General features: G+C 37.9%; 1 protein-coding gene across 6 annotated transcripts in view; it reads right to left on the bottom strand.

Moving 5' to 3' along the window:
- PDE4B (phosphodiesterase 4B) overlaps nucleotides 1–25,161 on the bottom strand; it is a 540,698-nt gene that overhangs the window by 427,897 nt on the left and 87,640 nt on the right. For all 6 annotated transcript variants that reach the window (XR_014023900.1, XM_081308892.1, XM_081308890.1 and 3 more), the window contains exons 2-3: nucleotides 20,055–20,167; nucleotides 12,012–12,250 (exon numbers count right to left, since the gene is read on the bottom strand). Coding sequence is in view for 5 of the 6 variants with exons in the window: in XM_081308892.1 (XP_081165018.1) it covers nucleotides 12,012–12,250; nucleotides 20,055–20,096 (281 nt within the window). In the remaining variant the exon portion in view is untranslated. The remainder of the gene's footprint in view (nucleotides 1–12,011; nucleotides 12,251–20,054; nucleotides 20,168–25,161) is intronic.

A 25,161-nucleotide genomic window follows, 5' to 3' on the forward strand; every position in this document is an offset into this window, starting at 1 on the left:
CTCCTATATTTACTAATTTATTAACTAATTTCCTTAAATTAGGGTTAGTAAGTATATTAAACAATGAGACATAGGTTGGGATCACCAGCTTCAGTCTCTCTCGTCGCACTGGTTGGCACACCTATTTGTAAGGAGCTTGCACACTACCTGATCCTTCTGGTCTGAGGAGTTCTCACTGGCCAGCATGTGCAGACTATAATCCTCTTCCCTGCATGCAAATTCCAGCTAGCACTTATTCTGAATGATAATAAGCTTAACAGATTCTGCTTACATTTACGTAAGTATATGGATTTAAATAACTTGTTCTCTTAGGTAATTGCATTTGTGGGGTTCATGGCTTGGGCATACCCTTCACATGAATCTCTACTATAATTGTATATCTCCCCTATTACCTGTGATGTAGGTTCAGCTTTTGTGACAGAGAAACCCCACATAAAAAGATAGAATTTTATTTATTTCACATTAAAATCCAGTCTGCTGTGGTGACTCTCCTCCATGAGGTCCTCACTCACTTAGAGCCCTTCCATCTTGCTGCTCCATCAGGCCTGCAGTCTTGCCTTGGCTACATGGTGCAAGAAATCCCACCACTGCATACCTGCCCTGACCAGTTGAAAAAGAGAAAACAATGCCTATTTATTTCCAGGGCATGATCTAGACAGACTCATCTAGCAGCTTCATTGAAGATTGAGAGGAAGCTGCAAGAAAGGTTGAAAAGTAGTCCATACTTCCTGAGTAGCCAAGTGCTCAGCCTCAACTCTGGAGTTTCCTGTTCAGAGAAGAAAGGAATAGGGGCTTCTCCCCTACACCCGGTGAGGATATAAATTTCATAAACACATAACTTCTCTGGCCTCTTTCAGCACTGCATTCTAGCACCTAAAGCAGTTTTGGGTACATTTGTCCCCCTCTGGCCAATCTCCCTGCCTCACCCTGACTCAGCCATCATCATTGCTTGCTAGGAGTAAACAGTATTGTTTCAAAGCGCCTTTTTTCCTCCATTCCTCCAATGTATTGTCTATACTGCCATCAAAGTGAGTTAAATAAAAACATTCTTCCAGAATGGAAGAACTCTGGATTGGGCAGAGGGGAGTGAGGACAGGAGAGGGCGCATGGGGGTAGGAAAGATGATGGAATGAGATGGACATAATTACCCTAGGTACATGTATGATTGCATGAATGGTGTAACTTTAAATCATGTAAAACCAGGGAAACGAAAAGTATGCTCCATTTGTATACAATGAGTCAAAATGCATTCCATTTTGTAAACCCCTTCAAAAGCTCACCAGTGTTCTCAGGATTAAAAAAAAAGAAAGAAAGAAAGAAAGAAAATCCAATGTACCAGCCCAGCCTTCAAGGCCTTTTCTAATTGGATCTTACATAGTCACCCTGCCCTCCAGCCAAATAAAACTAAATATTGTTTTCTCAATATGCAATACTCTTTCATACTTTTATGACTTTACATAATTACTTTTCAACTCCCTCTTCTGTTCTTATAGCACCCTATAAATGCTATACAACATATTTCTTTATAGTGTGTTATTACATGTCTGCCTCTTCAATTAGACTATAACTCTAAAGAGAAGAGCAGAAGCCAAGTTTTGTTCACCTTTCAGTTCTGAGCCCTGAGTCAAGTACAATTTGTTTTTTAAAATTTGAAATGGCCATACATGTGTTGGACTAAAGCCTCATTAGCCTATCTAAAACTAAGAGTCCTGTTGTATCTGGCTACCCAGCATCCTCTGCTGGATGCTGCACAGCCCCCTGCCCAGAAATTTATGAATGTCAGGATGAAAGGCACATAGCAGGAACAGAAATGAAAAGAAGTTTACAATTCTCATGCTTCCCTAACAAGAGGGCTCAGGTTTTGTCTAAAGTGAAACAAGAGGAGATAGGAGAGGTGATGGCTTAGTGTTTTATTATGGTTAAGGGTTTGGAGAAGGGATGAGGATTCCTAGACAGGACAGGAATTTGGATGGTTTTGAAATTCCCCACCAGCACCAATGGAGTGTTTAACTTTTCTTATCTTTCCCAGATATAGTGGAAAGGGGAAACGAAGAGCAGTATAGAGGGGATGATGTGAGGTTTTAAATATCCTTTGTCCATTATCTCACACACATGAGGTGGGCAGCCCAGGGGGGTCTCAGCGAATTGTCGACTTGTCAATTGCTTTGCTTCATGCACACACCATAAATGCTGTTTCTGAAGCCGAAGGATTTCAGTAGGAGGTGAAGCCTGGAGAGAGCTGACAGATGTGCATGTCATCAATGTCCTATCCTCACACCAGCTTTTGCTGAATGTCTGGCATTTGCTCACAGCATCTGAATATTTTGATGTTTAAAATGGGGTTTTAGGATCTGTAGTTGAGAGGCAGCCTAGCAGTATAAAATATTTGCTTTGTAAACCTCATCAGTTGGTCAACTTGTGAGCAATAAATCTGAGGCCCAGAGCTGCCACCTCTATGGACCAACCCTTTCCCCTCCAAGATAAAGAGAATACAGGAAAATGCTTTCCAGCCTTGCAGGAAGCCCTGGGCAAATAGACCCTGCTCTCCTTGATGGACATTAAGGACATCACACCTACATTAACAGATGCCCAAAGCATGTTCACAACTAAAACACTTAAAGAAGCAAAGCACAGCCCTTAGGCTAATGGAGGTAGGAGACAAACATATATTTATATCTTCTTTGAGGGAACAACAAAGGAGAAACCAGAACTGTTCCTTATGAAAAATGCACCTTAAGGAAAACTCGGAAATAAGAGTCCTTGCCTTATTTATTTCTGTGCCTCTTCCTATCCAACTGAAAACAAGGCTGCCAACATTTCCCTGATATCATTATGTTGCATTTCCCAAACATTACTGTGACCTAGTGAGGCCAGGGGACAAAAGGACAGTCAGTGTAGGTAATGAATAATTGGGTCAGGAAGATGGGGGCTGATTCAAGAGGAAATAAAATGCTAATACCTCCAGAGCACTTTTCCTCCTCCACCTGTTGCCAAGATTACCTGCCTCCAGGGAAATTGTTCCTCCCAATAAAGAGCTGTTAATGAATGCCCCCTGGGCCACACTCTGGAAGGTTCCTTTCCCACCTTTTGGCCAGATAAGGGGAGGAGGGGGCATGAGAATAAAGCAAATATGAAATCTATAAAAGGGGCAGGATACACCCACTGCCCTTAGGCATCAACTTGGATCCCCTCTTCTGCAGAGGACCTTCTGTCCGTGTGTGTATATGTGTGTGTGAGTGTGTGTGTGTTTTCTATCCTTTAAACAAAACATTTTGCTCTTGCCTCAGTGTTTCTCAGGCATTCAGTCTTCAATACCAGGCGAACAAGACTTGAACTTGATTCTCAACACCAGTATCAGAAGCACCTGGAAGGAAGTTCAATCCTACCCGGGGTCAATTTTCCTAGGACTTGGCCTAAAAAAATGATGCCGTAGACAAAAATCCTCTGCTTGCCTATGGCTGAGAGCAGAGGACCCGTGCTTGTTTATTCTCAGCAGATGACCTCATAAGAAAAGTATATGTATGTTGATAGTTCTCCAAATGTGGTGCAAAAGCCAATACTACAAATATGCCTCAGGATTTGATAGAAACTCAAAAATCTCAGATCCTCCCCTAGATCATCAATCCCAGGGTTCCAGCAATGTGTGTTGTTGCAATGTCTTTCCAGTGATTCTGATGCACCTAAGATTTGACAGTCTCTAATCTCCACCTTTGGACATGAGGTGCCCCTATTTTTCTCTCTGTCATTTCTAATATATTCATTCCTTTCTTGACTTGGATTTACATATCGCAAAAGAAAAAGTTTTTGTCTAAAGTCAATCCTCTACCCCACACACTGCTTACCATATTCTACAGCAATTACTATCCATTGCTTTCCTCTTCCATCTCTCCCTCTGAGTGCCTCCTAATCAGCATCTGTGGGCAAGTCTCCACACTGCCCCTTCATCTCGCTTACCCCCAGTCAGCTTCCATTCTCCCTTTCCTTTTACCAACAAAAATCTTAAAAGAGCAATTTTATTGCTATCTTTTACTACCTTCAGTGCGTTCATCTTTTAAAGTTTTATTTTATACCCTAGTATCACTTTCACTATAATATCCAATGTACAAGGGGAAAAAATCATTAAAACACACAACTGGAACATTACCAATGCATTTCTGTTCATTCCTCCCCACTTGGGTCACCCAACTGGGACTGTGTGCAGTAGGATTACCAACGTCCACTAAATTGATTTGTCCAAAGGTTTTTTGTCAGTTTTCATTACACTTATGCTCTGTGCAGCCTGTGTCTTGGAGTGCGAAACCTTCTCTGTGACCTAACTTCTGCTCTTTCAGAATCTCTATTATAGCTCTACTTATTCCTCCTTCCTGATTGCTTGTTTTTTACCTTCTCTATAGCTCTTTTTTTTTTCTTTTTTTTTTTTATTCCTTAGGCTGTGCCCTTAGTTCAAGGTAAAATTGATGCTAGATAGCTAATCACTGCACATTTGGTCTGGAATGTCTCTCATTCCACTGTTTCATTATCATTTGCAAACTATGATCTCCAAACTATGATTACACACACACACACACACACACACACACACACACACACCACTCCTTTATTATCACCTGCACATATGATCTGCTAACTCTGTCACACTCACACACATACACAAACACACACATTTTTAACTATTCTCAATGTCCACTTAGCACAATGTTAAATGTACTTTAAAAATCACTGTTTAAAACTAAACCCATCATCTTTCACCTTACACTTTATCCCCTTATCCATGTTTTGTTCATCCATAGCATTACATTCCTCTAGTTGATTAAGCCAAAAACCTCCGCATGATTCTTGGCTTCTGCCCCATCTCCCAATCTATACCCAACTGAGCAACAAACTCCCATCCATTCTATTCTAATACTATTCAATAGTGTCTTCTTCCTTTCCAGTTTAGTTATCTCCGTACTCAAATTTATCAACACTTATTACCCACGTCACTCTTCAACTTTCCTCTCTTGCTTTATAGACTCCAACCTCTGTCTTCTTATTACTTTATCAAAATACATATCTATATTCATTTTATTTAAAAAATTTCAGTGGATTCAATTTATTAAAGCCAGAATTTCAATATTCTTCATGATCGGACCCCTGGCTATGTTTTTAAACTCATCTTTCCCACATTTTAAGTCATATCTCCACCAGCACCTTCTCACATACCCTACATACAATATGAACACTTTCACTTTTTGAATATGTCACTTTGTCTCAGAGTGGTGAATAGTATTCCATTGTACAGATGTATCACAATTTGTTTATCAAGTTATCTATCAAAGGACATCTTGGTTGCTTTTGATTTTGGGTAGATTTTTCAAATAAAGATGTTAAAAACATTTGTATGCAGGTTTCTGTGTAGAAATGTTGGGGGGGGGCACCCCTGAGCTATTTGAAAAGCCTCTAGTCGACCTTAGAGCCAAGGAGATTTTGGTCTGGCATTGAAAGTCATTTTGTGGTTTCTCCCACTTAATGGATTATGCAAACACATGGCGACCTCAGTCTTCGCTCAGCTAGAGAGGCTGTTCAGTAGCTCAGGACTCAGGCATTAACCATTGGGCTTGGAAAGCCCTCCTCCTACCTTAATTTGGCAAAAGTACACTCCATGAAGATCCTCTGAAGCCCCCTTGTATAAATAAATCAAACGTGGGCTCTTCTCTCTCTCTCCTTCCAGTGTGGAAGCAGGATCCCTAAGGTCGTAGAGTCATCCCATCCCCACTTTTTGAAAATTACTTTCTGTGTTGTGAAGTTTTCGCTATATTTCTCACACAGTACACTTCTCACAAGGGAAACCAAAATTCATAGCCTGGAGTGCAGGACATGGGTGAGAGATCTACTTCCATATCAATTAGGTAAATATCTAAGAGCACTATTGGTAGATCATATGGTAACACCGTGATTAGCATTGGAAGAAATTGCCACAATGTCTCCGAAAGCAGCAGCTCAACAATGAATGAGAACATTCCTGTTGCCATGAATCCTTGCCAGTCACCTGTATAACAAGGTCTCTGAATATTAGCCATTCTAATAAATATGCAGTGATACCTATTATTGTTTTAACTTGTAATTCTCTAATGGAATGATGTTGAACAGTTCTTCAAGTGCTTATTTGTCATCTATATATTTTCTTTAGCACAGTATCTCTTCAAATCACTTGCCCATTTTCTAATTGGATTGTTTTCTCATTGTGATGCTTTTAAAATCTCGTGTATATTTCCTGGATATAACTCCATTTTCAAATATGTGTTTTGAAAATATTTTCTCCAAAGTACATGGATTTTTTAAAAAAAAATTCTTTCAACATAGTCTTTCACTGAGCAAGATTCTGAATTTTAATAAAATTCAGTTTATCCTTTATTTTTTGTTCATAGGTCTGCTTGATGCTAAAAGCTTGATGCCAAATTAAATGTAACCTATGTTTTCTCCTATGTTATGTTTTAGGAGTTTTATAATTTTTGCTTACATTATGTCTATGGTCCCTTTTGAGTTAATTTTTGTGAAAGATACAAGATTTATGTGTAGCTTTACATTTTTATATATAATAGACAATTTTTCCAGCACCATTTATCGAAAAGGCCCTACTTTCTCCATTAAATTATCTTTGTCTTTTGTCATAGATCAGTTGACTATATTTTTGTAGGTAAAGTAAAGGTCTATTTCATTCCATTAATCTGTGTCCATTCTTTGGCCAAGACAATGATGTCTTGAGTAATATACCTGTTTGGGTTTAGATTGGTGGTATCCCCCAAAAGCTCATATGTGAGACAATGCAAGAAAGTTTAGAGGTGAAATGTTTGAGTTATGAGAGCTTTACCTTAATCCACTTGAATGGATTAACTGGGTGGTAACAATAGGTGAGTAGAGTAGGGTGTGGCTGAAGGAGGTGGGACACTGGGAGTGTGCCTTTGGGGTTGTATTTCATCCTTGTTGAGCAGAGCAGGCTCTCTCTGCTTATTAGTACCATGTCCTGAGCTGCTTTTCTCCACCACGGTGTCCAGCCTCACCTTGAGCCCAGAGCAATGGAGCCATCTGTCTTTGGACTGGGACCTCTGAAACCATGAACTCCCAAGTAAACTCTTCCTCCTCCAAAATTGTTCTTGCCAGGTCTTTTGGTCACAGCAGAGAAAAAGCTGACTAAAACAATACTTTTAGGGGAAGTCTTGAAATTAGGTACCTGAGTCCTCCAACTTGTGTTGTCAGTCTCCTCCCCTCCCCTCCTATGTCTCTTCTTCTTTATTCTCCCTCTCCTCTTCCTTCTTTTTCTTCCTATTATGTTGCCTATTCTAGGTCTTGTGCTTTTCATATGATCCTTAGAAAGAATTTAAAACAAAGATATCTATAAGTATCTGGGAAAATCCTAATAAAAACTGAATGTGAAATAAATGCTAAAACTGAATGTGAAATAAATGCTAATATGGGTAAGTATAGAAATAATTAACATACAGGAAAAGTGTAAGCAGGGAAGAACTAGAAGGAGTTTGAGTGTTCTGAGATCCTCATGGAGAAAGGTTAAAGTGATAGATTAACTGTAGACTTTCAAGGTTCAGAGTTGACTTATTTCCTATGTTCAGTTATGGGATGTTGCTTTGGTAAATTTGCTGATCAATAAATTCCTTAAATCATTTAAAAAGTGAAGCCTGTCAAGAGACCTGGCATTGCACTAACATGACTTCTGTGTGACCGAAGGAACTAGAGCCTTCACTCTGATGATGCTGAGGCTGCGGCTGGAGAGGAAACCCCACTTCACGCCAAGCCTTATGAGCCCACTGACAAAGTAAGAGACTTAAGAAGAGAGGGAGGATGAATTTGAGGCTTTAATTTCTTTGGACTTTTAACTTACAAAGTAGGACAAGAAACTTTGATTTCAGGTTTTCCTGCGGGTAGTTTTGTGAGAACAGCTACACAAAGATTTTGTAAGATTGCCTGGGTGTATTGCTGACATCCCCCTACAGAACTGCTGTCCCGGGTGTGGTGGCCCACACCTGTAATCCCAGCTGCTAGGGAGCCAGAGGCAGGAGGATCACAAGTTCAAAGACAGCCTCAGCAATTTAGGGAGGCCGTAAGCAACTCAGTGAGACCCTGTCTCCACATAAAATATAAAATAGGGCTGGGGATGTGGCTCAGTGGTCAAGTACCCCTAAATTCAATCCCTGGTACCAAAAAAAAAAAAAGAAGAACTGCTGTCCCTCCTCCTGTTGCATTAGACTTAAGGTGAAAAGATTGAACAAAATCAATTGGGTAAGGTTAAGAAAGAACATTCCTACTAGCTTTGTATGTCCCTCTCAAGGTTTGGGAATGCCACCAGCCTAATATTTCTAGCCTCTTTATTCTTCTTTCCTCATTCTTCCCCATAGAGGAGGAATTTTTAATTTTTGTTGATGCTTCCAGAAGGAGAAAGTGGCCATACACAACCCAGCTGACTTTCTCACATGATCAGGATTTCTACAGATCCTTCATGTTGCAAGTTTTATAGGCTAGGTTTTCTGTGTGTGTGTGTGTGTGTGTGTGTGTGTGTGTGTGTGTGTGTGTAGAGGGTGGAGGGGCACCTGCTCTGACCAGGAACCCTCTATTCCCAACTAGTAGGTCAGTGTAATTGTGGTGTTCAATGTTAGGAAACTACTTGCCCATAGATATAAATTACATATTCCCATGTCAACTTGATCGGCAATAAAGGTAACAACTTGTCCTCATATCTAACTTCCTCTCTCACCTTATTTCCAAATTGATTTCAAGAACCCAGGTGGTTAAGTTCCTTAAGAACCACCAATAATGGAAAATACATAACTCTAGCTATTCCATCTGAATATAACAGTAATATGACAATGATAACAACAACAAAATAGCCTTGGTCACCAGTTACTGTGCTACACTCACCACAAATGTTTATTTATCACGACAAAGCTGAAAAGTAGGTATCATCACCCCTGTTGTTGGTTCACTGGAGTCATTGAGGGAGAGGAAACAAGGAAACAGGACAGAAATCACCCCATAAAACTGGACTCAGCTCATTTCTAACTCTTTCTTGCTCTTGTGATCAGTTAAAGTGCTATCCTTATATTCCAGGCATTTCACCTGCAGTGATGGCCAGCTCCCATCATTAATATGATCTCCTGAGGAAGCATTATGTTTATGGTAATGTTTTATATTTAACTTTATGTACAATAAGGGAACATTTTTCATTTGTACTCAATCTAATTCTTTTCGCTGGCTTTGATGGCTTGACCTAGTGCACAAAATCCCATACTGATGACTAATTTGGCACACCATCTAGGAACTCAAGGTCAGTCTCTGCCCTTGGTAACTATCAAAGCAATTACAAAATGGGACTCATGTTCTCAGTATCTTTAGTAGTCTAGAACAGGGGTAAAAAATATTCTGACTGATGAGCCAAATTCAGCCCACAGTCCATTTTTTTAAACAAAGTTTTATTGGAACACAGCTACTTACTCATTTATACGTTACCTATAGCTACTTTCACAATTCAAGAGCAGTGTTGAATCAACATCACAGAATTTAAGTTCACAAAACTGAAAATATTTACTATTTATCACTTTACAGGAAACATTTGCTGACTTCTGGTCTAGATGTAGGGACTGGTCCCATATTCTCAGGGCTCTGAGAGGTTAGTGTAATTCTTTCTCACACTGGCCCTAGGCTGTCTTCCTCACCTCCATAATCATTCACCAAGTTGATGGCAGCAATGATAGCTGGAACCCTACTCACTTCTCACCAGATGATCTTGAATCAGATTCCCCCGCCAGCCATTCTGGCTGTCTCCAACCACCAAGACTCTAATAGAAGCATTTTCAAGGGAGGTATAGCAAAGCTCTTAGTTTTAAATTGAATTTAGACCTAATGACTGGACACTGTCATGCTTTCACAAGTATATAGTTGATTAAAATAAAACAGACATGTTTCAAATGAATTACAAACATGGTGGTAGCTTATTATACAATACAAACTCTCTGGACAATGGCTAACTCCTCCATTTTGCTGTAAACTACTAACATCCAGCATGAAACTACTGATATCTGAGAACGGGGTATCAGTATTTTTGAAAGGCTTTATTGAGTACTGAATCAAGAAGAGGGAAAGTAATCTGTGCTGGTTACCTAATATATGTTTTTTACTAAAATAATTAGATTATTTAATCCTTTCCATACCATAAACTGTGATCATTGTCATCCTCTTTGTACAAATAAAAACATTCCACTTAGAAAAGTAAACAAGCATGCCCCAAACATCAAGATCTAGATTTGATATTTCTAAGAGACAATTCCACAAATCCTAAAATGCCCTTGAGTTAAATCAACTCAAACTTTAAAAGGTATACTTCATCTGGGATGGTATTCACGATACCTAAGAACTGCTGCTATAGCACCAACACTCACCAAAATAAACTCCCACTTGTTGGTAATCACCTCATTATTGTTGGATTATGGGGAACTCTAGGGGCTTTGGGGGAAGAGTCTCTGTGGCAGGGGCAATCAAAGAGCCAAGGCAAGCATATCTTCATCAACTGGTATGGAGGCAGTATTTTAATATTTTAACAATTGGTAAAACTGTACCAGTACCAACTTGGTGAAAAATAAATCTGGAAGCCTTTAAGACTCCAAATTCACAATTATGCACGGCATGACCATGATTCATCGTGTGAGCTATTTGCCTAAGTAAGCTCTATGGGAACGATATGCCCACTTTATTTTTTGAGCTCTTAGTTTTAATATTAATTCAGTCAAGCAGAAGATAGAAGGCAGCACTTCTCAAAGCTGTAACCCACTTTCCCTGCAGTGGCTTAGCATGCTTCTCCAATTGTCTGATGAACTCTTTCACGCTGGTAACTGTAGTGTCTGGAGTTTCAGTGATCTACTTCTTGGTATAATAAATAAACACGGACTAAGGGAGGTCCTGTGGTGTTCAAAGAGCACACATGGGGCCACACATGAGCACTGTAGAACTCAGCATGCAGCAAGGTACGCAATACACCATAAAAGTCACACATTGTCAGGACTTACAGAATGAATTTGTGAATAATTAAATGTTTAGTCCCTCTCCTTTATAATAAATCATCTAAACCAAGAGTGATTTTGAAAGTACCACATTATAATTTAAAGTTACAGACATCATCGAGAAATTATTTTTTTTTTGTTTTAGTGATAAATTGCTATATTATAAAAGCAAGCCATTCTTGGGAAATATTTGTAAATTATGTAGAGAGAAAGAAAATAATAAAGGAGAAACTACTAAAAAAATACATGCTGAGGCACATATTTGAAGTGTCAAGTTAAAAGTAGTCACATTTTAACCACCATAAGAGTTTATGTTCTTGATTAACATTTTAACACTAGTTAAAAATAGCTTCTTTCACAAATATAGACTGTTAATAGTCTGATCATCTCTCACAGCACGATTTCCATTCCTCTTTTGATTTACAAAGAAGTGTTTTATTTTATAGCAGCAATAACTGCAGTTTGCTAGGTGGAATTATATTTAAAAAGAAGTGAGGGATATGTGTGGAGAATAGCAACGGAAATACACATAATATATATATATATATATATATATATATATATATATATATATCCCATGAAATACACTGATATAATTTTCTTCTTCTAAATCTAAAAGTATTGATGCTCACTGAATAGTACTTTTTGAAAAAAACTCAGAGCACAGCATTTTTCTTTCCTTTGACATTAATGTGAATGCATCTCACTCCCTCCCCAGCGGGTTCCATATAAAATATGATCCTTCCCATCTTAGGAAGTAGAAAATATCATTTCTGTTTAAAATGCCTCCTCTTGATACTCAAAAGGAAACAAAGTCTCAAAATGTCAATAGTCTTAGTTATTCCACAGATAACTAACATTTTAATAACATGAAACTGTATTTAGAGTAAGTGGAAAATAAAATTCAGAATTGACATTTAACATGCACCATCTGGGATGGTATTCAAAATACCTAAGGCTACTCACCACTCCTGGCTTACAGTTGTTATAGCAATGCTTGGAAGTGTCATCAATGGTAGCGTCGTCGGCCTGGAAATGCCATCTCCCTCGGGGGTCCTGGCCCGTTCACTCTGTCTTTGGGACAATGGTGGTAACTGTAAGTTTCCTGAGCAACACCTTCTCCCTCTCCAGAGGTCGATCCCAAGTGTGTTACTGGAAGAACTGTAGGATTTACTCAAGCTACATTCAAAATAATCTTTAACATTCTGGAGGAACCACAGGGAAAGAAAAAAGAAGAAAAAGAGAATAAAATTCAAATGTATATCAGGGTAGAGTGAAATAAGAAACTAAATGGTCAAGCTGTCACTTACAAAGTCTCAATTCATGGTCTCACAATCGAAATCTAACATTGATGTCAAATGCTAAAGAGACCACAAAAGGGGAGGGGTAACTGAGTCTCAGCTTTATGAACAAACCTATTAGTTGCATATTCCTGGAGATTTGTAGGTACATAATATTCTCCCTGAAGAGCACATGGATTAGAGTGCTGCTTCTTTTCTTTCTCTTTTTATTTTTCCTTTCTTTCTTTGTTTTTTAAATGTACTAAAATGAAATTTGCTAGATTCAAAATACATTTTGCAAATCCATGTTATCATTTTGCCATATGGGAGCAAACTTTAATAAAATATGGAGTTCCTTCTTCAATGTTTTAAAGTAAAAATATTTTCTATCTTAAGATAGTAGGGTATTGAAAATCAGGAACAACTGACTATGTCTGTTCCTATTTTTTTTTAATCTCATGATTGATGATTTTCTATTTTGTTCTATTTTGTTTTGGTCAAATCATATAAAGGCTGAGATCTAGTCCTGAACTGCCTTGCTCAAGTGCATGCCCTGAAGCTGATATAAATCGAATCCTTGTGAGAGGACAAAAGCACAGTGTTAAACCATGATAAGAGTTATTCATCCTTCCCATATGTCTTGGTGACCATGGTTCCTGGTGCTGTTGGGAGTGGGATTCCCAAGCGATCCTCTGCCTGTTGAACCATTTATATCAGCTCAATGGCAGAAAATGCTGCAGCACTGCAGTGGCAGCTGAGAGCAAGAGGAAATATCAGAGCAATCATTTAACTCTCCACACTCATCTTAACAGAGAACATCAGGTCAAAGTTGCTTAACTGAAAGTCATCCTAAGAACACAAGCACTTCCTACCAATCTGTCAGACTAGACAGAAGGATCTGAGACTTGACCCCCTAGGGATTAAACGAACAAAATCCTCTACTGCCCTGTCCTCTACCCAATTGGCCCAATGCTAGTTCGTACAGAAATAGTTAACTCAAGTTTGAAGGTCTGAGTTCACTCAACAAATATCTGATGCACGTCTATTACAGGCACACCCTGTGCTACTTTAGAACATAACTAGCAAGAAGAAACATCGTATCTCTCCTCAGCCCAACCTGCATTCATTTAACTGATCTATACAAGACTCTATTTCCATGGCAGAAATCTGGACCAGAAGAGGCTTAATAATTTTTACAAGCCCCACGCTCCCTGCCTGGAAATGGGATATTATCATATTTTCTTATTGACTTATAGTTTTGACATGTCATTTGTCTGAAATTCAGTAGAGTCACAAATTGATAACAAGAATCGAAGAAAAAACAATCCAGATTTTGAGAGTTTGAAACATCCAGGAATGCATCAGGTTTACTGGTTAGTAACTCGTCATTATAATAAATCCACTATAGGTCTACTAGCATATACTGCATGTCAGTGTGTGTGTTAAAAATTAGAGACTGAAGGGGATGGTTAGCATATAAGTTTCATTTTTTTTTCCATGGTATTGGCAATACTGGGGTTGAAACCAAGGGGTGATCTGCCACCAAGCCACATCCCTAGCCTTTTCTATTTTTCATTTTGAGACAGGGTCTCACTAAATTTTCCCAGGCTGGCCTTGAACTTGCTTTGCTCCTACCTCACCCTCTGGAGTTGCTGGGATCATAGGTGTGTACCACTGTGACAACAAGTTTCATTCTTAGGGTGCAGTGGCACAAGCCTGTAATTCTAGCAACTCTATAGGCCAAGGCAGGAGGATCATAAGTTCAAGGCTAGCCTCAGCAACTTAGCAAAGTCCTAAGCAACTTAATGAGATCCTGTCTCAAAATAAAAATAAATAAATAAATAAAAATGGGCTGGGGATGTGGCTCAGCAGTTAAGAACTCCTGGACTCAATTGGAGGTACCAAAAATAAAAATGATAAACTAGTTCAGGGGACAAAATATACAAAATATTCCTGAAGAGATTTAAAAACAAACTAAAGGCCAGTAATCATAACTTTAAATATCAACATAATTCCAAATATGCAGATTAAAAAAAAGTATTAGCTGTCCAGAAAGCAGACTCAACTATACTGCTTACCTCTTCTTCAAGAAATATTTCTTCAAGAAATATACCAAAGAACAGAAATAATGATATAACTTAGCTAAACCAGGGCCTGGTTTACTTGCTGGGTATTTTTTTTCCCTTCACAAAAACCAAACAATACCAGTCAGGTTTAATTGCAGTAAATAAACTAAATGTCCTTATTTAATACTTTTTATTTGAAAAGTAACGGAGTCACATATACCACAAAATATTTTCCACACTAACTTGCCAATGAGCTTGAATTTACAGATTTGAAGTTATTCTTTTGAGTTAAAAGGATTTGTTTTGGAAAACCCCAATTAATGTGCAAATACATTGCCACAAAAGAAGAACATAAAGGAATAGTTTTTCAGAAACTAATTGAAATATGAAATCATTAACATTGTTTTAAAAACACTCATTAATCCATGCAGAGCCATTCATAATTATCTTAAATCCTATAATTCATACTCATAATTTATATAGTATTCTCCTCAAATTATTAACAACCTCAAAGAAAAACTCTAATTCAGTCATTTCTCAATTGCTGAATTTGTGGTCTTGGTCTTATTTTCCTAATTTAAGCACCATAATTCTGACTGATGCTATGCCTCTCATCAGATCAAATATTTTGGGGAAAGGAACATGAACTTGAATGTCATTTCTGGAAATCACAACTTTTAAAATGCATCATACTTTCAAAACAACCTAGTTTGAGATTATACATGTTCCTAAAATACTTGTCTGTTTAAAGATCAGTATTCTTATCAACGCAATTCCAAATAGTTACCACAAAGGAAAAACTCATGTGAAATCCTGCACTTAATTAGGGTAAGTATGCAGGAAGGAAGGCAGGGGATACCATGGGGGTTTTATCTCTGTCTCATCCTCATATCAAAATCCAGTCAACACTTGAAATATCCAGAGAGTCAAGACCTTAAATGCTTTGATTTTTCTTTTACTTTGTCAATTTCAATCATTATTTTAGTGTTCTTATTTTTTTTAATTCTTCCAGTTAAATTCAGGTTAGAATCTGGAAAGCAGGATGAAGATGCCTCAGAAAACTAGGAATGAAGCAACCATTTGACTCGGTCATCCCATTCCTTAACATATATCTAAAGGATTTAAAATCAGCATGCTACAGTGACACAACCACATTGATGTTTATAGCAGCACATTCACAATAGCTAAGCTGTGGAGCTAATCTAGGTGCCTTTCAACAGATGAATGGATAAAGAAATTGTGACATACATATACACATACACACACACACACACACACACACAATGGAATATTACTCAGCCATAAAGAAGAATGACTTTATGTTAGTAAATGGATGTATCTGGAGACTATCATGCTAAGTGAAATAAGCCAATCCCCCCAAAAAACAAAGGTCAAATGTTTTTGTTGATATGTGGAAGCTGAGCCACAATAAAAGGGTTAGAGAGAGAAAAGAAGTGTAGTAGATTAGACAAAGAGAAATGAAGGGAAGGGAAGGGGATAGGAATAGAAAGAAAGTGGAATGAATCTGACATGATTTTCCTATGTAGATATATGAAAAAAACCTAAGTGAATCCTACCATCGTGTATGTCCATAAGAATGGAGTCCTAATTACAATAAGATATAATCTGTGCATGTATAATTTTATCAAAATAGATTCTACTATCATGTATAACTAAAAAAAATCAATAAAAATAAATAAATAAATTCATTGTTAGAAAACTGGATAAGAAATTTTTCCAAGGACTTGTAACATTCTTTGGTGCACTTTCCATTGGAACCATGAGCCAAATTTCTCAAACCTTATGAAATTAGAGACAGAAATTTTGGGACACATTAAAGGGACATTCAGGCTTCCTACTGAGGATAAATGCTGTAATGCTCCATGAGACAATAATAAAAGTAATTTTGTCTTTGAAAAATTTGGTATCTTCATCAATTACAAAGAAGTTTGTCTGAAGGTAATTTTTATCGCTCTTACTGATTACATTTCCTTCTTTTGAAACAATCTCCTAACATCAATGATTAGAAAAGCAAAACTATGACTGAGTTGTGGATGTGGATATATGTCTTTGGTTATAATACTACATAGACACATACACATACACATATATTACATGTGTAATATAGGTATATATAAATATCTATAGCATTACATATGTATATGTGTTGTGTATATATATATACACACATACATATTTATGGCACATTATGTGTGTACACACACACACACACACATACACACTTCTCTCCCGCTCTCTCACTTATATGCATATCTCCTGATTCTTCCCTCCTAGTCTTACTCATTTTCCACTTTTCAACTCCTCTCCAAATCTTCATCTTCCTATCCTCTAAGCAATATTATTATGCCTTTTATCACGATGAATTCTTGTGTTTGCACTTAATTTACCTCTTACTTCTAGAACTTAGTTCACAAATGCAAAGCTTTGAATGTGTGCTGTTCCTGTGACATTCCTCACACTGAGTCTCCTATTATTTATATACTACAAGAATACAGAGCCTGAAGGTTCTTCTCTGTATTCCTACAGACCCAGTCACGGTGTCCTGAAGGCAGAAAGGGCTTTGCCACACTGTTTCCTTCCCCAGAGCATCAGAGGGCTCACTTCTCTCTGCTTGTGAGTCATCCTGCCCACATGCTATCTCCTCACACTGTCCTTCATTCTTTGTACCCCTGACCAACTTCATTTTCTATATAGCCCTTTTCATAGACAGGATTATTTCATAAGCTGCTAATTTATTTTTGTTTTCCCTATGGATCATGGAGACAGGAACTTTATGCTAATGCTTGATGAATCTCTAGAACTTAGAACCATATTTGACCCACAATAGATGCTAAATTAATATTAGGTTTATGTTTAAATAACTGAATAAAATTTTTCTGAGTTCAAATAATGAAAGTATAATAAGATATCCTTGATTAAGGGTAAAAAATTATTTAACGTGTGACATTTAAATATATTCTGCTAAATCAATGTTGTTTTGTGGGACATTCAATAAGGCTGAGCTGCACAGTGAAAAGTTCTAGGTTGGTACTGTCCTAATGCGTCATTTAAATTTTTCTAGTAACCACATTAAAAAGTAAAAAGAAATAAGTGAATTCGTTTTCATAATATATTAGTCTAATGTTTAAAATACTATCATTCCAATATGCAATCAATATTAAGAACTATTAATGAAATAGTGTGCATCTTTAATATTTGTATATATATATATATATATATATATATATATATATATATATATATATATATATTCAAAAATCCAAAATATTTTATGAGTATAACACATTTCCATTCAAATCAGTGTTTAATAGACCCAAGTAGCTATAGTTACCATATTGGACAGGATAAATCTATGTGATATTTATCTGTTCTGGTTGTGGTGAAGTTAATTATTAACTGTGGTTTTCTTTTTCTGCTTTTTCTTTTTTTTTGGGGGGGGGGGGAGGACGGGCTGTAATCAGGGATTGACTCTGGGGTTGCTAAGCCACTGAGTTAGATCCCCAGCCCTGTTTATTTTTTATTTTGAGTTAGGGTTTCATAAAGTTGCTTAGGGCCTCAATAATGTGCTGAGGCTGGCTTTGAATTTGTGATCCTTCTGCCTCAGCCTCCTGAATCACTGGGATTACAGACATGGGCCACCACACCCAATTTGTTGTTTGTTTTGCTTTGTTTTGTTTTTGCATATTCTGGCAAGCCATTTTCCTCCTCTTTTGATTGTGGCAACCAAACTCTCAGGGAAGGTCAGCATTATTTCTATACATTTACAATGAGAAAGGAAAACATGGGTTGTCCATCTTTTATGAACATTTCTCAGTTTTAATATTCTAAAAAACAGAGTTTTGTGCACACCATAAATACATAGTAATAAGTAAGGGATAATCCCAAGGTTTTTTTTCTCTTTCTCATTTTTCAAGAAGAAAAACAATTTCTGAATTCTAAATGTTTCCCTGTAGATATCCTAAGCAGAGAATAGATAATCATAAGGCAGGGTTTTTTTTTTCCCATCAGTACTGAAAAATTAGAATATAAGAAGGGAAATTGCCTTTTGGTCCTGGAGCCAGGAAAGAAGAAAGGAAGAAAGGAACTATTGTCATGGGTGAGGACAGAATTGGTTATCTAGGTCTCTTAACACAGAGGAGGAGAAATGGCAATAGCAAAGGCATGTTTTGGGGAGGCATTACCGTAAAGAGCATGCCTGTGACTCCCCCTGCACCTGAGAGTCCTTGAAGTTCCCATAAGCCCCCAAGGTCACAGAAGGAACCTGAGAATCAGTCCCAACATGTCTGCCAAGTGTTGGCTTCATCATAAGGTGAAAGAACCACGGAGTCCAGGGAGTGAGCACCCAAAGATAAGGGTTGGACAGTAAGTTGAGCTGTCTCTTAAATGAACAGAGTTCCACAGAGAGATTAGGTGAAGGGCCCAGGAAGTGAGACTTTCAGTGAACTGAGAAAGGTGCAGGGCTCACATGGAGGACAATTATTCCCTGCTATATATACCACCGCACCCCCCAAGCAATGCTTGACCAAGGCAGAGATTGCAAACCAAAGACCTGGGTGAATGAGCCATCTCACACGTGGACAACAGCAGGGGTTAGTAGAAAGGGACAACACAAGATGAGGACAACACTATTCCCCTTCTGCTAGAGCCTAAATGAATGTTAGCTTTCCATTTGACAACATGCCCCCTAATTAAAGAAAAAGAACAAGAACTGAAAGACTGAAAGACCACTAATTGGCAAGTTCAAGTCCCTCCCAGCCCCTACCCCCATTTGTGACACAGGAGCTTAGCAATAAGATGAGCTATGAAAGAAAGCAAAGAAAAATCACTGCTTTTCCTTCCTTCCCTACCTTCTTTTCTTGTGCACATCTGATTAATTGGCATTTAATTTTTATCTCAAAGAATAACTAGGTAAAAAATAGATGATTCAAGATACACTAATGATGGATTGACTGGTCTGTTGAAAGCAAGGAAATAATTAACCTCAACTGACCCAAATCCAAAATCATGAGGATGGCGAGTTTATGGGCATCTTCAAATGACTCAGATTAGAGCTTCTCAAACATGATGTACATGCCCACTCACACTGGGATCCTGTCAAGAACACCAATTGGTTGGTAGATCTGAGGTAGGGGCTGAGAGTCTGCATTTCCAGTGAACACCCAGGTGAGGCTAAAGCTGCTGGTCTAAGGACATTCACAGCAAAAGCCTAGAAGATGTGTGTATCACAAACTTCTTAGGAGTAGGTGCCAAAGACCCTACCACAGGGAGTGACTTTTAAGGGTTAGTGGTCCATGGTTACCAGTACAGAAGAAAGTCCTTGAAAAATGGATAACACAAGAAGCTGGAAAGAGGAATTAACCAGGGGTTAGGATGTGAACATAGATCAGTGGTTGGTGACTGTGCAGTGAAAACCCAAAGCTGAAACAGCCCATCTGCAAACTGCAGAGAAGGAATGGTTCCTGCTGTCCACCTCTTAGAATGCTGGGTCCAGTGCTGGCAATGCCCACTTCATCAAAACCTCTGGTCACAGAATGGTGGCGTTGAACACTCTTGTCTGCCTTTGAATGGAATTATAGAGTGATTTCTTCACTGAACAGACCAAGTGTGGGAGGCGTGCGACAGCTACACCCTCTGCTACTTACATCATCCGCCGTCACTGTCATCACACTCCTGCTTTTCTTCATTATAGAGCTGGGAAATGTTCCCTCTTAGGATGTCTGCTGTTTGGTGCAGCTTGGCTGATAACTGTTATGACCTATAGGAGAAAAACACACACAAAAAGTTCAGCTCTTTATCCTTAGTCAAACAAAATAGGTGACATATTCTCTAAACTGACACTTGAATGTGTATGATGTGCATGAATAAGAAAGAAATATCACAATTTATCAAGCCAATTAAGTACGACCTGCTGAGTAAGATTAAAAAACTACTAAAATCCAAGACATTTGTGAAAAGAGAAGAGTAGATAAGTATTAGGCTCCCAAATGATCGATAATCATGAACAATATGTAGATAATATGCATTTGATGTGAAGTTTTCTAGTTTACAAAGTACCTTCTCATAAATTTCCTCATTTGATTCACAAGACATCTGCAAGATTATTTTCATTTTTTTGAAATGAGACAACAGAGGGTCAGAAAGATTATTTGGCTGAAGTAACACAGATAAAACATGTCAGATTTAGAATTTAAAGAATGGGACTCCTTGACATTGTCTAAAGAAAAAAGGAAAGAAAAAAAGTTCAGCAATACAAATGTACATGAGAGAAAAATAACAATCTCAAGTTTTATTACTGCTTTAAACCTCTCACATGTGTAAATACACAGAAAGTATTCATCACAGATAACTTTAGCAACCAATCTTTACAAAGAGCCTGAATCTCCTGGTTTAAATCGTCAATGGGGCACTTTTGAGGTAGAGATCTTGAAGTTCCTGGCATTTGTTTTGTGTAGATCACCCGGAACAAGCAGAGAACCTCAATAACATTACCCAAATTTAATGTTTCACCCTGATTCTGCCAGCTTCAGAATAAAAACTTGCCTTGGGTTTCTGAAGACTCAGGCTAAACAGGCCAAATTTAAAGTCTAGTCATATAACAGATGACAACAGAACACAAAGAATTCTGAGTTTGCAAAATTTAACTGGAAATGGATGTACTATAAAAATTATCAAGTCCAGGAAGTATTCGTCCATATGGTGGTTTGGTTTCACAAGATCTTGGTATCAAAAATGTCCTGTATTGTTGCTGAGCTCAGGAACTCCTATATATTTCTTACTCGGTACGTTCAAATTCTTCGTATGTGCCTGATTGGAAAAGTCTGCTTCCCTAACATGAAGATATATATAGATTAGGAGCATGATGGAGTCATAGCTGTGTGACTGGGAATACTAAGTAGTCGTATTGTACCATCACCCAGGAAACCAGGGTTGAATTTCTAACACATAATTTGACTATATTATGCAGGAATTGGCAGTGAAACTGACAAAATAGTGTGGGGTGGGGGGGTGCCATTGCTTTTGTGAGTGTGCGAGGGATAGAGAATAAATGAGTAAAATCTAGTCTCTTCAGGTGTTTGATCCCACGCGTCAAGGAAAGGAATCTCCTCCACATACATCAGGGGACCATCACAAATGCTCTGCTCTTTTAAAGCTGACCAAATAGTAGCAGGCAGAATTTTAAAGCTTTTCCTCTAAGGTTGCTTAAAACCTCACAGAAGTAGACAAGTAGCAGATATTTTATCATTGAGTTTTATTCAATCTCAAGGGCCTCTTAAGGGCTTACCTAAAGTCAGGGACAGGAGTTATGCTGCTAAGCTAAAAAAATAAAACAAATAAGATTCAATTTTAATTCTACATGCAGGATCTAGAACTATACATACACAATGACTATACCTCTATAAAAATGTAGGCATAGAAAAAACTATTAATTATAACAACGGAAATTACATAAAGGTTGAAGGAGGTTTTCTTTTTGTTATTAAATAATGAGTAGAATGGGGCTGGGGTTGTGGCTCAGCGGTAGAGCGCTCGCCTCGCACATGTGAGACCCTGGATTCGATCCTCAGCACCACATAAAAATAAATAGGTGAAATAAAGGTATGGTGTCCAACTACAACTAAAAAATAAATATTAAAAAAAATAATGAGTAGAATGTGTTTAGTGGAGATAATGTAGAACAATCTAGTATTCAAAAATATAGGAAGGAATTTAATATGACAAGAGTGTAATGCATAGAAGAAGACACCGTGGTAAGTAAGCACAGGCAAGCAGGAAAACAAAATGTTCCAGGGGAATATCAGTACATCTTTTTGTCAAGAATATTCTTTGAGGTCTTAGCCACAGAAATAAATTTTATATTTTATGGATTCTTTTTTTAATGTGAGAACTTACTGGATAAATTCATGTGCCTTCAACCAGGAACATGTCCTGGCTAGGGAAAAGAAGGATTGCAAGTTACAGTGCAGTTTTCCAAATGTTCTACAATAAAAATATAGTATTTTTATGTTCAGAAAAAAAAGGCAACATCTGTTATATAAGACAAGACCACAGAAAGCAAGAAAGATGGATTATTTCCTGGACATTCCTCATCTCCCCTACAGTTCCACGCCCCTCTCCATCTGCTCTGTGCCTGGGAGGTTGATTCTCAGGGATTGTGTCCATGATCTTTTTAGCCTCCCCTAGTGGCCACCAAGCTCTCTACTGTAGGACTCAGCTCCTGCAGGAATCCCTCTGTAGGCCTGTAACTGGCAGCAGCTTCCACTATTGCTACCTTCCAGCTGGTTCATCGTACGTTTGGTTATCCTCAACCCTGCCCATAGGTTTTCTCAGTACTACCTCCACTAACTTTTCCCTGTCTTTGGGAGTACAACCCATTCCCTACTAGGGTCCTGACTGATATAGACTTGCTCTGAAAACTTTACAAAGTCAGAGGACAATTTAAAAATATTCCCCCTCAGTGACTTAGCACAGTAACTGACAATAACAAGGGTCTCATAAAAATTGTTTGAAGAATAAATGAGTAAAATCTAGTCAGAGTTCTAAAATGGTTTTAGTACTTTTAAAAAAAAAGGTCAACAGGTAATATCTCAATTTGCTTTGAGGCAGATATAGTTTATGTCATCAATCCTGGGTGGAAATTTTGATTCTGCTCATGGATTCTGAGAAATATGAGAATGTGGAATATACATGCTGTATTATTCCTGATTGTCTGTGACTACTGCCTTTCATAAATTGGCTAACATAAATTGAGGATTTTCTTTTTTTTTTCAGTTTAGCACTTTACATGCATGATTTTAACGATCTCATAAGAGCAACCAACCAAACGAAGCTGGTATAATTATCATGATAAGCAAGGAAATCAAGTCTTGGAGTAGCAATGAAACATGACCAAAGTTGGGCAGTCCACTGGTTAAGGCCAAAAAATTCTAGTTATAAATCTTTAATGCATCATCAGCCTATAAGTGATTGGGTCTTATGAAAAACTTTTCAAGGTATAAGTAAATAAGTTTCTACTTTTTTTTACTTGTTTTGATGTTAGAAATAGAAGTTAAGTTGGTCTGTTTTTAAAACCATGCTCTCTAATAATGTAAGAACAAAAAGGAAGTGATGTAAAAAGCTACTGAAGTTTTAAAATGCCTGAAATTCAAGATAAATATAAATAAGAGGTTAGAGTCTCTAAATTTGAGATTATTATTCCAGCATTAAATTTACTTTACAATAAATAGAACACCATATGCTTCACTAAAACAAAGTGTTTCTAAGGATTTCTAAAGTGATGAGTAAGAGTGATGACTCTAAGCTCCATGTCTCACATATTTTCAACAGATTTTCCTGTGGCTTTATATTTTAGCACTTAAAAGATGCTCTCATTCAAACTCCTATCAACCCTTCATAGCATTCTGTTACACTCATTGACAGTTATACTCTTTATATCATTGCACATCATTAAAAGTCTAAAATGAAGGAAAGACCTCTGGCTACTATAGTAATAATGTGAATTTAACCTTCAACAGGTTACAGGTACGAGTGATCCCTGGCTCATAGGAATTTCAGAGAATAATGAGAGTCATTTAAAACTCCTAAGTTATACTTACATGTGAAACCAACCCATGCAGAAATGAGAAAAGTAAAATTGTTAATTTGAAGTTATTAGGAATGGTGCTTTTTTTTCTGGTTGAAAGACAGTTCTTTATTCTGGAGATGATGCATAATAAAGTCTCATTTTGTTGTTTATTAATTTATTTATGGAACATTCTGAACTTGATAGAACACAGATATGAATGAACTGGTTTTAATTTTTCTCCAACGAGTGCATTCCATCTGCAATGTAAAACCTCTTTCTTCTTCCTTCATAGCAGTTCCGATGGAGTTCATAATGCCAATCCTATAACTCCTTCCCTTTCTTCAACTCAGCTGTGTGGAACTTGGAGTTAGGAGTGGGAATAGTCTTCATCATCACTCCTTTCCTCTTCAGGAAAAGGGAGTGGCAAGGTAGAAGAAGAAATGGAAATGGGAAACATCTTGCTTAATTGGGTCCTCTTTTTAAGTGCCAACACTTCTCTAGCAAAATCATGTTTCCCATTGATGCCTTCTCCAGGGCTTGTGTCCAGATTCTGGCTATCTCTCAAGGAGCAAATAGGAGCTTTCATGCTAGGAAGAAATAAACTTTACTAATGTCCCCTGTTCAACCTGACTGGTACACTCTAAGACCCTTGCTGGCAGGTTCCCCTTGCACAAGAGTCTACCTTCTTAGAGTATTGACAGGTGGTTTTGAGCCAAAATGTTCACTTAATTCAGAATACTATGTAGGCTGCTTGACTTGTGAGTCTCTGTCCAGATATATACCTCCATTTTTATTTCTCCTTGTTCAAGAAGACACAAAGAGCAGATCAGAAAGTCTTCTGCATAAGTGACCGATGGACAAATAAGGTACCATGAGTTATTTACCAAGTTCTTTCAGCCTCAAGCCAACCATCCTACATTCTGCTCTGTGGCATTGCAGACTCCATTTCACAGCTTCTCTTCACAGCTGGCTTCCCTTAGGTGCTGCCAAAAGGAATTGCTGGTGGGAAATCACAAGTGAGCTAGAGAGAAGGGGTCTTCTCTTCCAGGACTGTGAACAACTTGGATACTCCCTCATGACAGACCCAGAACAAGCAGGAGCCCCGTCAGAGGTCTGCTCACCACCTTTAGTGCACCCTTTGGTGGTCCCAGCTCCTACAGTGATGACCCTTCCTCTGCCCTCTACGC

Source organism: Spermophilus citellus, assembly GCF_964194105.1.
Source record: "Spermophilus citellus genome assembly, chromosome: 9".
Lineage (NCBI taxonomy): Eukaryota > Metazoa > Chordata > Mammalia > Rodentia > Sciuridae > Spermophilus > Spermophilus citellus.